The sequence below is a fragment of the Mustela nivalis genome, assembly GCF_964662115.1.
Source record: "Mustela nivalis genome assembly, chromosome: 7".
In the NCBI taxonomy this organism is placed as follows: Eukaryota; Metazoa; Chordata; class Mammalia; order Carnivora; family Mustelidae; genus Mustela; species Mustela nivalis.
In genome coordinates this window covers 125,783,096-125,797,095 of record NC_139026.1, presented here as the reverse complement: position 1 = coordinate 125,797,095, position 14,000 = coordinate 125,783,096, and the positions used below count along the sequence as shown (strand labels likewise).

General features: G+C 44.9%; 1 protein-coding gene across 8 annotated transcripts in view; it reads left to right on the top strand.

Moving 5' to 3' along the window:
- Positions 1–14,000, top strand: part of RSU1 (Ras suppressor protein 1) — a 185,467-nt gene that overhangs the window by 43,302 nt on the left and 128,165 nt on the right. For all 8 annotated transcript variants that reach the window (XM_082742018.1, XM_082742012.1, XM_082742013.1 and 5 more), the window contains 2 exons: positions 5,807–5,927; positions 12,716–12,834. In XM_082742018.1, coding sequence (XP_082598144.1) covers positions 5,807–5,927; positions 12,716–12,834 — 240 coding nt within the window. The remainder of the gene's footprint in view (positions 1–5,806; positions 5,928–12,715; positions 12,835–14,000) is intronic.

The following is a 14,000-nucleotide window of genomic DNA, read 5'->3' as shown; positions in this document are numbered from 1 at the left end:
TCACTCTTCGCGATTTTGTTTCTTGGCCTCCAGGGCCAGGAGATGCTTTTGCTTGAAAAGTCCCCGGATCGGCTGCACCCCAGCTGGTCTCTCTGTGCTGTCAAGGCCCCCCAGCATTCTCCGTTCACTTCTTGGTGTTGTGACAGCTAGAAGGTTAGTTAGCAAGGGGCATCTCTTCGTGGAACCACACTTGGTCTGTTGAAGTTGTTGCTAAGTGACTCAATTCTGATGAACTAGGGAATTCAGCATTTTTTTTTTTCTCCTTGAACCTTGCTCATCGTACTATTCTGCAGTGATTTCACGGTAAAGATCTGGGTGGGGAGGGGCGCCTGGGAGGCTCAGTCGGTTAAGCAGCTGCTTTCGGCTCTCAGGTCATGATCCCGGGTTCCTGGGATCCAGCCCCACATCGGGCTCCCTGCTTGGCAGGAAGCCTGTTTTCCCCCCTCCCACTCCCTCTGCTTGTGTTCCCTCTCTTACTGTATGTTTCTCTCTGTCAAATAAATAAATAAAATCTTTTTTTAAAAAAAAAAAAAAGGAAAGATCTGGGTGGGTATAACGCAACCAAGTGATGAACCATTGTCCATCCAATGCACAGCCTACAAGTAAAAGCTGACACCGGGCTTTTGCAGTGCAGGTAGATAAGCTCTTTGTTGTCCTGGTGAGGTCGCGTGAGCAGATACGCTTAGTTACTCCTGGTGCCGCTTCATCTGGTCCCATGGAGGGCTGTTCCATCTCGAAAGTGGAATCTGAAAAATTTCTCTTTCTTCACGTTAGAGATTTCATTAGCATTTACGGTTTATGTGTCGAGGGAGCTTATGTACTGATGAGCTGCCTGGAGGAACTCAAACTAACCACGGTAGTTGGAGCGATAACCAAGAATTCCCACCTCTTGGGCCTGGGTCTGTGCGTCTCTGGCCAGTCCACCTGTGCCCAGGGACCGTGTGACCTGTAGTGTTCGTTCATTCATCTGAACTGAAAAGATGGATGCCAGCTGCGTGGGGAAGCAGAAGGTGACTGGAAATGTCTGGATGACAGCCTCCAGGCTGGGTGGATCAGCCATTTAGAGTTCCTTTTTTTTTTTTTTTTTGGCCACTTTTCATGAACCCCAAGTCTCAACTTACTGAGGTGATAGAGAATTCTTAATTTGGATAGTCTTACTCAGCATTATTGTGTGGGGGTATGGGACATATATACTGGATTAATGATTTTGATGTCACCAATAAATTAAGTTTTCTGCACCAGAGTGGTCTCTGGACCAGCAGTGTCAGCGTCCCCTGAGAACTTGGAAATGCAGAAGCTCAGGCCCCATCCCAAACCTACTGAATCAGAAACTCTGAGGCTGTGCCCCCTCCCCTGCCAGCTGTGTTTTAATAAGCCTTCCAGTAATTCGGATGTACTCAAAAGTTTGTGCTGTTAGTGATAGACCAGCACTATCTAGAACTTTCTGCAGTGAAGAGAATGATCTCTATCTGTGTCGTCCAGTGTGGTAGCCACTAAGCACTTGAAATGCGGCTTATGTGACCAAGAAACTGAATTACAAATTCTACTTAATTTCAGCTAATTTAGATTTAAATTTACTTCCTTTTTCTTTTTCTTTTTTCCTGTCTTAACTGTTTCATCTAGTTCCTTCACCCCCTCATCCTCTCCCTTTGGTAATCATAAATCTGATCTCTTTTCCTGTGAGTGTGAGTGTGTATGTGTTTTAAGCTTCCACATAAATAAGATTACACAGGTTTTGTCTTTTTTTGTCTGACTTCATTTAGCATATTAACTTCAAGCCCCATCTGTGTTGTTGCAAATAGAGTTTCTTTTTTATGGCTGAGTAGTAGTCCACTGTGGGTACATAGACCCCATTCTTTTCCGTCTATTGGGAGACACTTAACACTGCTTCTGCGTCTCGCCTGTTGTGACTAATGCTGCAGTGAACATGGCTGCAAGTACTTCTTGGAGACAGTGATTTCGTTTCCTTTGCATCTGTACCCAGAGGTGGCATTGCTGGGACATACGGTAGTTCTAGTTTTAATTTTTTGAGGAGCCCCCGTGCGGTATTCCATGGTCACTGCACGTCGGACCCCGCAGCCCCAGAGCATACCCTGTTATTTACCATTGTGCATAAACTAAGAGATTTTTAAAAATAAGTCCTTGGTTATGGAGTTGCGAATTTTATATCCCAGAACCAGATGCTTCTAAAGGGAGGGTGCCGTTGCTGAAACAATCATTTATTGAGGTTTTCCTTCTGGGGGAGGCAGGCGATGTTGCTGGTTATGGGGTCTGCTGTCTTTCAGGGTCGGAGGCTCTGGTCTCTCCGGCGTGTCCCGCGTGTGGGTGCTGAGGCTTCCCGCCAGCCAGAGTTGCTTTCCAGCAGGTGTCAGTACAGGAGGTTAGCTGAGTCCCCTTCTGGCCCAGACTCGTGAGCCTGCCCAGGGACTTGGGCTTCTTGTTGTGGGACTGTCCCCAGACCGCAAGGACTGACCGCTGAGTCTACGGGTGGCACATGCTTCTCCCACAAAACTGGAATAACGTTCGAGCACTGGACTGAGGAGCCTTGGAAGGAAGGAGGGTCTGAATCATTGTAACTGCCAGAAGATAACCTGAGACTGGTCTGGGGCCATAGCTTTTGGGGTGGCAGGACCCCATCTCTGTCCCCTCTGCTCTGGACCCAGATGGCTTCCACCAGTCATGTGATCCTGCGATGGACACAGAAGGAGGCATTTAGGAGCCAGGGGACACCTGAGAGTGACTGGGGACCTTTTTCTCAGCTGCAGCAACTGGAGTCTCAAAATTAAAGCGGTCGTTTTTGACAGAAAATGATCCTAAATTCTCTGTCATAAGCCAAGTTCTACATGACTGAGCTTCCTAATTGAGGGCCCCATTTGTTGCATTATTTAAATCTGTATCATTGATTTTCGTCATCCAGCTCTTTTTGAGAATCAGAGACTGCTAAAGCCAGTGGGAGAGGACTTTGAAAGGGTCCAGACTCCTGGGGTCACACATGACGCCACCTCCGTTTCCCTTGTGAGCTCAGCCCCTGGTGGTGTGCAGACTGTGTGGGTGTGTACGGCTGGGGTCGTGGTGACAGACTGGATGGATTGATGAAAAGGAATGTTGCCAAGGCGTAACAAGGAATATCTCGAGGCTGACTGTTCACTTATGTTTTAAAATACTTCATACAAATGCGTCACGTGGAGATCTTTGAAAAATTTTCACCGGAGTATTCTGACTGGGGACATGCTACTCCCGATTTTTTCCGTAACAGCTGAATTTGTTCAAGTCACGTGTGTACATAATTCCGTTCTTGGACACCTCATCTTGCTAACTGGTTATTTATTCATTTGTTTGTTTTGGTGGACAGTTTTATTATTAGTTTGTTTTTCAGACACTAGACCTATTTCCATTTATCGACTCTGATACTCCTTCTTTGGTTACTTACTTTGAATAACTTGCCTTTCTTACCTTATCCCAGAAGTCTTGAAATGCTAGGTGTTAAAAGTGGGATCGTGTAGACATCACAAGCGTTTTCTCAGTACTGGTTGAGAGAATGAATGCTGTCCCATCTAAGGTCTGAATGTTAATTTCTTCTGATATTCACTGTGGTCAGGTAGGGGGAGTACCGTAGTGGAGAGAGAGTAGGAGCTGTGTAATATTTCCCCCCTGTAGCTTGAATGGAGTCTTAAACACAAAATTCACATGCATACAAAAGGCCGGGAGAGGTTGAGTAAATTGAATGTAGGGTTATTGTTTGTGTCCACAAAACAAAACCCTAAATCACATTTAGCATAATTTGTGGTCTTAAATTGGACTGATTTAGCAAAGAGAGTGAAATAATCTCTCATCCCGTCAAAAAGGCGATACCTTCAGACCAGCATTTAATTGCATTGGCAAAGTAACTTTGGGAAAGCAGGCAGTAATTCTCGCTGCATTATTCTTGGTTTGTGGCTAGATTGAGATCATCATTTTCTCCCGGTTACGCTAACTTTCCTTATTGCTCTTCAGAGTAATCTGATGAATGCCGTGAGAGAAGCTTAGTGGGAGCTGGAGGGTGAAGTGGGGGAGAGGGTGAGGCCCCCGGAGTGGGCCGGTGGTCATCGTCGAGCTGTGTCTCACACACTTTGCGTCCTAGGGAGAGAACAGATAAGATCCAGAGACTCCGCAGGCACGAGGAATCGGTGTTCATTTACTCATAGTGAATACTGTTCATTCGCCGGAGAGCGTGTTACTGACTACACACCTAGCAGCGTGCTTTTAGGGCCAAATTGTACAGATAGGGCTCATATGCATTCCGGATGGTGTCTAAGAGTACGGGTTCTGGAGGTGATTTCCAGCTGCCTCCATTTTCCCATTACAACCTGTCCTTTTCTCTCCAGCCCCCGACCAGCCACTTCAGTAACTAATCCACGCCTTGCTCATTTTCCATCTGGACCACTGCCACCTCCCAAGTGTCTGGATCCAGACTGATTCATATTCTTCACAGTCCCTTCCCCCGGTGAAAGCATTTCTCTTGCCTTTTTACCAAGCCTTCTTTCCTCTAAAAGAAGTCAGGTCACCGATGCCTTAGACATTTTATGAGCTAAAATTGAGGACTCGGAACTGTAATGAACAGCGCGCCTGTCCTCTTTTCTTTTGTTCCGCTGGGACTTCCCCCCTGGACTTCCGGCACTGGCTACCTCCTGAAATAGTTTCGATGTCTGTTTGGAATCTGATGCATTCCTGTGTAGTGGCTCAAAGCAAAGGGGCTCCCAGTCTTCCGGAGCCCCCTTTCCTGCCCCCGAGGGTGCTGTTGGCATGGGAAGTAAATTACATAAGACGTGACACTTTCTTGTGCTGGACCCAAGGCTCATGTCAGCGGTGTGGCTAGCCTGGGTCGTCTCAGCGGGAGACGTTACATGAATCATGGACAAGCTGATGGCCCGTGACACATGTTTGTAGAAGACTGACTCAGAGACTGAGATACATAAAGTATCATCTGTTGGGAGTCTTTCCGCCATCAATGGAGAGTTCGTACTTTTGAGGTAAAGATGCCTTTGGCTTTTACTTCGGTATTTGCAAGTATATACTCCAGGGAAAGAAGACTCTTAGGCCCTCACTGGTTTATTTTAACCTTTGATCTGTATGCCGGTATTCATATCATGCTTCTGAGTTGGTTTTTCGTATTTCTGTGTAATAACAGTGCATTGATCTGTTGCTAATCTGATGTAAACTCTGTGTGTGTGTGTGTGTGTGTGTGTGTGTGTATGTATTGATCAAGGTGTAAAGACCAGAAGCCAAAATCATAAACGAGACAGGTTGAATATTTCATCCTTTAATGTTGAACTTACATTGTGATTTAGTGCAGTGTTAAGAGAACAGCTCTTCAGATATTCGACTATTGAAACAGCTTGACGAATGTATCATCACCCAGGAAGGATCTGGAATTTGCAGTCTTTCTTCTGGTGGAGGTGCAAAAAAGAAAAAAAAAAACCAACAAAAACCCAACCAACCTAACAAAAAAAACCAAAGGAAGCAGTCATGCTTATGAGACATTGTATGACAATAATACAAGCATTTGTGCTTGGGAACACTCTCTTACGGGCTGTTTATGGCACTCTCAAACTCTCTTTTGCCCTTTGAGGGAACATTTCCATTTCTACTCGACTGAGTTACTAACCTAAGAAAAACCCACCAAAAAAATAAGACTTGTATATGTGAATCAGATGGTCATATTCAAGTTTCATCTCTCTTTCCTGAGAAAGAAAAACAAAATGTGTTGCTGGCACTCCTTGCGAGGCACAGGGCCCTGTATTCACACTCAGCAACTTTGTTTCCGTAGTGGTGCCACCAAACATAGCAGAGCTGAAGAATTTGGAAGTGCTCAACTTTTTTAATAACCAGATTGAGGAGCTGCCCACACAGATCAGCAGCCTTCAGAAGCTGAAACACCTGAACTTGGGGTGAGTATGGGTGGATGGGGAAGGAAAGGGGGTACAGGCTGTGGGTGCAGGTGGGAGCACATGTGCTGTCACCGAGTGGGGACTGACCTCCAGCTTTTTTCTGGTGGCAGGTTTTTAAGAAAAGTTTTATTGTTTTAATACTTCTTTTCAGTGGCCTGCGTTAGTGCGTATCTATTAGAGAAGTCATTGAAAACCAAATTGTTGGTACCATAAGGGAGTTTTTTTTTTTTTTTTTTTAATCATAGTTTGTTTCCAACAAAATTTTATTTCAGTTAACATGGACCAGGAAGGGACTCATTTGTGTAGCATTAACTGTTCAGAGTGGTTGTAACTGGTTGATCTTTCTCTCTGTGTTAAGTAGAAGTCGTTAAGAAAAGCGCCTTCCTTCTCTGGAGGCAGGGAGGATCCGCTTCCGAACATGCCTCATTGATTCTTTACAGCTCTTTTATATAGCGCAGTGGTTATAATCCTCTGTCTGTCTTTATGCGAAGGTGAAGAGAGGAGGTTTGACTCAGCCGAGGTGGCCGAACCAGGCAGCAGTGAATAATAGTAATAACGTCTATTGCTTTATAGTTTTCAAAGTCCTCATGCCAGTGTTTGACCCTCCAAATGGTTCTGAGGGAGGGAGGGCTGGCATACTGCTTTCGTTTCCAGGAGAGGAAGGCAAGCCCCGTGTGAGAGCTCCAGTGACTCACTCCTGGTGCCCCTGCGCTTCATGACCGAACTAGGTAGAGAACCCCGTTATCCAGGGTCCGGCCCTTCATTGAACACCACAGACGTCCCCAGAACTTGGGCTCCCGAATTCCATCTTCCCTGTTGTAGCTCGTAGATGCAGTTGCCCACGCATGCTTCATCTGCCGTGTGAAGCAGGATATCTGTCAACTGATAGCCATTACATGCTCTGATCTAGCTAGTGATTTACATGCAGTGGTGATACAAGCTGGCCACGTGTCTATCAATTTAATAGGAAGCAATCACAAGAACAAAACAAAACAAAAAAACCCTTATTCATGGAATGATTTTTTAGTCCAGCTCCTTCTTTCCACAGGGAATTTGAGGAGACACTCATCATGTTCACTCTGGTTAAGAGATAATCTTGGAAAGATCTATGAGCATTCTTTTTCCTGAGGTCTGAGGGAAGTAGAGCTTAAAAGGGGGGGCATCACTTAAATCAGATGGCTTTTCCCCCCTCCAAATATGGAGATTGTACACCCATCTTGCAAAGCAGAAAAGAAAGGATCCTTTGCTTACACCTTGTTTTGAAAATTAAGTCCTGTGTTTTAATTTGTGTGTAAGCCTAGAAGCTAAAGCTAGATGTATTTGCTAGATATATAGATTAGATATATTCCTAGGGTGCCTGGATGGCTCAGTCGGCTAAGCATCTCCTTTCAGCTCAGGTCCTGAGGATTGAGGTGTGCGCCACCCCCCCATTGGGCTTCCTGCTCAGCAGGGGGTCTGCTCATCCCTCTTTCTCTGCTCCTCCCCCCTCCCCCCACTCATGCTGGCTCTCTTTCTTCTCTCTCTCTCTCTCTCTCTCAAATAAACAAACAAAATCTTAAAAAAAACTCCTTACATTCTCATTGTTAATTCGCGGATTCATGTATTTAACGAGTTATTTATCTATAAGGCATTAGGAGTAGTACCTGCTGGATAGTAAACAGCATGTCAATGCTAGCTGTTATCCCCAGCACCATCATCGTCATCGTTTTATTTACTATTTCACTGCAGCCTATATCAGGGACCTTGCTCGTGTTGGGACTCAGTGGCGAAAATCTCAGTCCTTGGCCTTACGTCTGGGGCAGTGTGGGCTGTGGAGGAGCCAGAGTCTGTGAGGGGCCACGGACACGCCCGAGGTTGTCTCAGGGCTGTGGAGAGGGGTTGGGTGTTCCTCCACAGGTGAGGGGTTCCTACAGGGGGCGGTATTTGAGCTGAAACTTGATGCAGGAAACCGAATTTGTCAGACGCAGCAGCAGAGGGAAGGCCTCTCGGCCTGCGGGAAAGACCGGATGCAGAGCTCAGAGTATCACACGTTCCAGGACTGCAGGCCGTTGAGTGTTGCTGAGTGTAAAGTGTGAGGCAGGGAGTGAGAAGGGAAGGGGGAGGCCCACTGAAGACGCATGAAGGTCTGCTGTTTAGTTACTGAGTACTACCTGAGCGCCCAGCGGTGGGTCAGCCACTGTCCCGGGTACCAGAGAGAAGGAAGCTGGCTCCCTGCTGAGCAGAGCGCCCGATGCGGGGCTCTGGGCCTGAGCCACCCAGATGCCCCATCTTTTTTTTTTTTTTAAGATTTTATTTATTTGTCAGAAAGAGAAAGAGCACAAGCAGGAGGGGCAGAGGGAGAAGCAGGCTCCAGTCTGAGCAAGGAGCCTGATGCAGGACTCAATCCCAGGATCCTGGGATCATGACCCTAGCTGAAGGCAGATGCCTAACCCACTGAGCCACCCAGGCACCCCAGGGCTTCTTACTCTTGATCTCAGAGTCATGAGTTCTGGAGCGTACATCACAGCTGGGAGACAGCGGTAAATACACAGCTGGAACGGCAGGGAGGCAGAGGCTGGTGAAGGGCCCTGTGTGCCGAGGAAAGGGGCTTTGATTGTGTCCTGCTGCCCATGGAGGAGTTTTCCCAGCAGACTAGCAGCTATGAGAAGAGGTTGGATTTTTGTACAGAAGGTCATGTGGAGGGGAGGTTGAGGTAGGTAGGGCTCGAGGTCAGGAGACCGACCCATAAGTGTGCTGGAGATGAGTGTTCTAGGAGAATGAGGGCAGTGACAGTGAAGGTGGGGGAGGGGTTTTATGTGAAAAATGCCTAGGAGGTAAAACAGACCGGATGGTAGCTGATGGCGTGGGGGGATGCCTTGGGCTGGATCATGGGCAGCTGAAATGGAAGTAAAGACAGGGAGGGTTGTGGAAAGAACATCACGAGCTCAGGTGTTGTTGGGTTGGGTTGGAGGCACCTTAGGACAGAGTTATAAAGTTTTCTGTTTCTTCTTTTTTTTAACCAAACATATCTTAGTTCCTTCTTATCTTCAGAGCTGTTTGCATTTTGGCTCTCAGTATTGTATTGATTGTGTAAAGCTTTCTGTATTTAATTACATAGCTGTATAGATGGGGTTGTCAAAGTTTGAACAAAAATTCTTCATTCTATGGGAGAATGGGAGAGGAATTAACATGAGTTTCAATAAAGGATATTTCTGTCCTCAAATGGCATAAAGAATTATACCTACATAACCCTGTGTAAGGCAAGTCATAGACAGAGGAGTCCTTAGACTAAGTGGCCCAAATAAAAATATACACACCAAAAAAACTCAACACCAAAAAAGTAAATAATCCAATTAAAAAATGGGCAGAAGACCTGAACAAACATTTCTCCAAAGAAAACGTCCAGAATAGCCAACAGACACATGTCCAACGTCACTCATCTCAGGGAAACACAAATCAAAACCACAATGAGATACCATCTCACACCTTTCAGAACAACCAAAATCCCAGAAGTCAAGAAACACCCGGTGTTGGTGAGGATGTGAAGAAAAAGGAACCCTCGTGTGCTGTTGGTGGAAATGCAGACTGATGCAGCCTCCGTGGAAGACAGTATGGAGGTGCCTCAAAAAATTAAAATAGAACTACTCTGTGGTCCAGTAATCCCACTCCTGGGTATTTTCCTAAAGAAAGCTAAAACACTAATTTGAAAAGTTTTATGCACCCCTATGTTTATTGCGTCATTATTTACCATAGCCAAATTATGAAAGTAACCCAAGTGTCCTTCAGTCGATAAATGAGTGAGGAGTAAGAGGTGTATATACACACAATAGAGTACTGCTCAGCCATAAGGAAGAATGGATTCTTGGCCATTTGCAACAGCATGAATGGATCTAGGGAGTGTGATGCTAGTTAAAGAAGTCCGAGAAAGACAAATACTATATGATCTCACTCATGGGGAATTTAAGAAGCACAACAAATGAACAAAGACAGAAACCAACTGAAAAAACAGACACTTAACTAGAGAGAACAAACTGATGGTTACCAGAGGGGAGTGGAATGGGGGGTGGGGGTTGGGTAAAATGGGTGAAGGGGACTAGGAGGGTACCTGTGGCGATGAGCACAGGGTAATATATGACATGACGTGTGGAATCCCCGTATTGCACACCTGAAACTGACATAACACTGAATGTTAACGCTACTGGAATCAGAGTAAAAATTACGTATATACACACAGGACACCCTACAGCAGAGCATTTGGGCCACACATAGGCAGATTTCAAATAACGTGCTGAACTAGAAGTCGTTTTTAAAATCTTCTCTAGTATTATGTGTTTATTCTGATGATGCCCAGACCTGAGAGGAGTTTTAGGTCCTCTGAATAAGTCAAGCTGCATTATATTGTTAATTCTTTAAACATGGTTCATTTTACAGTGTTAATTTCCCCAAGATATAAAGCCACGTCAGCTATTTGTTGGTGAAATGCCTCTGGGATAATCTGACTGCCGAAGCATCATGTCCAACTCTTCTGGAATAATTTTTGACCCCGTGAGATGCTGGAGCTCATCTTGTGAAATTTAGAAGTTTTCACCAAGTATGGGGTTAAGTGTTCACAGATTTGAATTTTTTTTTTTCTTTTTTGGCTAAGTGTAGGAACAGGTCACCGTGGCTATGAGAAAAATTACTACCTTTAGCTAAGAAGGTTTTATTGAAGCAAGAAGAGCACGAGAGGACCTCCAGCAGTCGGAACGTTCCAGAAGGGGGAGCATTAAGTACGGCCCTTCCTAGCTTGTGTAAAAGAGAAAGAAAAAAAGATGGTGACCAGCCTTCAACTATCTGGTTTTATACATCTTTACAAATTTCTACATCACAGACAGGCACTTTCCCATTCTAGAACACACTGGGAAAATATCCAGAGGCAGTTGAGAATTTATACCATTATGTTATGAGTGTGCCCTCAGCGACTTTGTGAGCTCTGGAGTAATGTGAGAGTCCGCTGGCAGCACACAAATAGGAAAACCACGCTGGATAGTTCAGGCGGCCCACAGCGGTCTTCTGCCAGGGTGGGCTTACCTGTTGGAGGCTGAGGCACAATGTTTCTCAGTGACTTCCTGAAAGCTGATTGTAGTTCCAGCTCTCCGTTCTTCAGAGCCATCTGCAAGCCATAGATCTTTCTACCAGGCTTCAGATTTTTCAGCTCTCTTCCTCCTGCCGATTCTGCTGGGAAGGTACGGCTGTCCTCATTTTTCAGTTGAAGAAACTGGGTCTCAGAGACGCTGACTCACTTCCCTGAGGTCACCCAGCTAGCCGTGCTGGAGCCGGACTGCTCCTCTCACCTCGCTCTGTACTGCCCCCGCCTCTGCTCTGACCTCTCAGGGGGGTCTGGGAGCCAGGAGCGCCCATGCTGTCTGAGGGGCCCCGGGAGCAGCGGTCCCCTGCGTGCACATGAAGATGGTTGGAGCTCCCGAATGTGCTAGTGCGCAGAGAAGCCGCCAGTGGGCCCCGCGCTCCTTGCTTTGTTCGTAGCCAGTGGTACTTCTGGGCCCTCGTCTGCGTTTGTTAAAGGGAAGTCTTCCTTTCTGCCTGCTGGGTTAGTGAGCTTCCTGCTGTTGCTGCTGCTGGCTGCACCGATGTTCCTGACGCACGGAGGGGATTGGTGTGTTCCTCAAAGAGAAGAAGAACCTTGAGTTCAGTAGGTTCTTGCCACCAGGAGGTGGCCAGTGTCAGGCTCGCTGTAGGCTGGAGAGTGGCTGGAAGCGCCCGAGATGCCTGCTCCCTCCGAGGAAGGCTAACCCAGGCTTTCCTGCACGTTACTTTCCAGACGTCTCCTGTGTTTGGAAGGAAAACCTTGATTGGTGATTTTCGAGAATGGGAAGCTTAGAACAGTATTGAAAGAAAGAAACATATTTCTGAACTTTTCCCCCTTCAACCCCTACCGGGGGAGTCAGAAAAGTTGTTGTTACTGTATTCATGGCAGAATGTGTTACATGAAAGTTTTGGTGACTCGGGTGAATACTTGATACAGATGTGCTTCACAGATTGTAAATTGGTAGAAAATATCAGTTGTTGTCATTGCCACAAATGGTCTTGGAGGTTATTTTATTTTTACTTTTTTAAAAGATTTTTATTTATTTATTTGATAGAGAAAGATATAGAGCATAAGCTGGGGGGAGTGGCAGGCAGTGGGGGAAGCAGGCTCCTCACTGAGCAGGGAGCCCGATGTGGGGCTCCATCCCAGGACCCTGGGATCATGACCTGAGTTAAAGACAGATGCTTAACCGACTGAGCTACCCATTTTATTAAGTATAATTTAACCAATGATTTTTCTACCCAAGAGGTAGAAATTACTTTTCTCTTGGTTTCCTCTTGTGCCATCAGCTCTTTCTTGTGTGACAGGGCTGGTGGGTTAGCAGGTATGGACAGGATTGTATCTAGTATGAGAAGGCTTGAGACCTAGAGACCTAGTTTCTCTGCATCTTTTGAGGAATTATTGTTACCACATACCTGAGGAAGTTCTCTGGAAGGGCAGATACTTTGCGATGATTGAAGTTTCTCTGTAACACAGTGAGTGTCATGGCAGAAAATGAGGAGCCATTTTCAGATGTTTCGTAACCATTTTCAGATGTTTCATCTGAGTGCAATTCCTGTGTTGGTTAAAAGAACATTAAGTGATGGTAGAATCACGGCCTCTTCTAAGAGCTTCCTGTCTCTCACATTCAGCTCTTAGGCCTGTGACACAGAGGTGATGTGAGTATTGTCTGAACATATGTTTTATGTGTGACGTATTGGATTTTTTTTCCCCCCCATTACAGCATGAATAGACTAAACACTTTGCCTCGAGGATTTGGCTCTCTCCCAGCTCTTGAGGTCCTTGATTTGACTTACAACAACTTGAATGAACATTCTCTTCCCGGAAACTTCTTCTACCTTAGTAAGAAACTTTTAATTCTATAAATCTCCTTAAAATGGTACTTTGCGTTCTGAAAGTGAAATTTATTTGCCAGGGCCCCAACTCCAAGAGAAATTATTGGACGTATATATTTTTTTCTTCACACATTTCTTTTGAATATTCCTTCATAGCTCAGCAGTATGTATATTTGATATATAGTTATCCGACACCATTGCGCTCAAGTGGACTTAGTAATGTCATATTAACTTCCGGATGGAGATTATGTACCTAAATGAGATCAAGTCTCACATTTAGCTAAAGAACTTGACTTTCTTTTTAAAGAGCGTGCCAAGAAAATACGATAATGCATGTGTCCTCCCTTGTTGCTGTTAACCCTTTGTAAGCCATTTCTCCAAAGATATTCCAACTGATTATTTATTAAAAATATCCCTTAATAAACCAGTAACAGAATTTTTTTTGACATTTCCAAGCAGGATTCTTGTTGTGTTTTAAAAAGATCTAGTCTCTTTTGTGTGTAGTAGGCAATCAAACATGGAGAAACCATTTGTCACAGATAAACACACTTTATCTTTTTACCTGTATTCTATGCAAACAAATTGCTTGCTGCAGATACTCATAAAAAATGAGGAAAAACTGATTTTTTTCTGAGAACTCACAAAATATTTAGGAAAGATTTGCTTTTCTTAAATGAGTGTTCTGCTTCTCCAAATAGTGACACGTATGGCATCCAGCAATTCTGAATTTTCTGAGCTCATCTCCAAAATTTCATTTATAACCTTATGCATATTCTCATTCCCAGACTTTCTCAAGCACATGAAGCCAATTCTAAAATATTTTCTTGGGCCATAAAGGAGATGTTGTTGTGTATATTGACACAGAGTTCTGTCGAATTTTAAAACATTAGAATGTAATTTAATACCTGTAAGCAAACAAAACAGACATCGGATCATTGTCTCCTTTTTGGTTAGGGATCAAAAAGGTGCCTTAGAATGTTCTCCTTCCATAGTTTGGGGGTCATGTTATCGCTGTGTAATATTGTGAACAAATTGCTGGTCACCAGTATTCTACCTGAGTTAGGGTTTCTGTAGTTTTAAACTCCCTGTCATCATGTTCACTCTTTTTTCTTCATTTATTTTTGTTGTTAAGGCTAGAGAAATAGTTAATAATACTTAGTCTGATTACGGAAA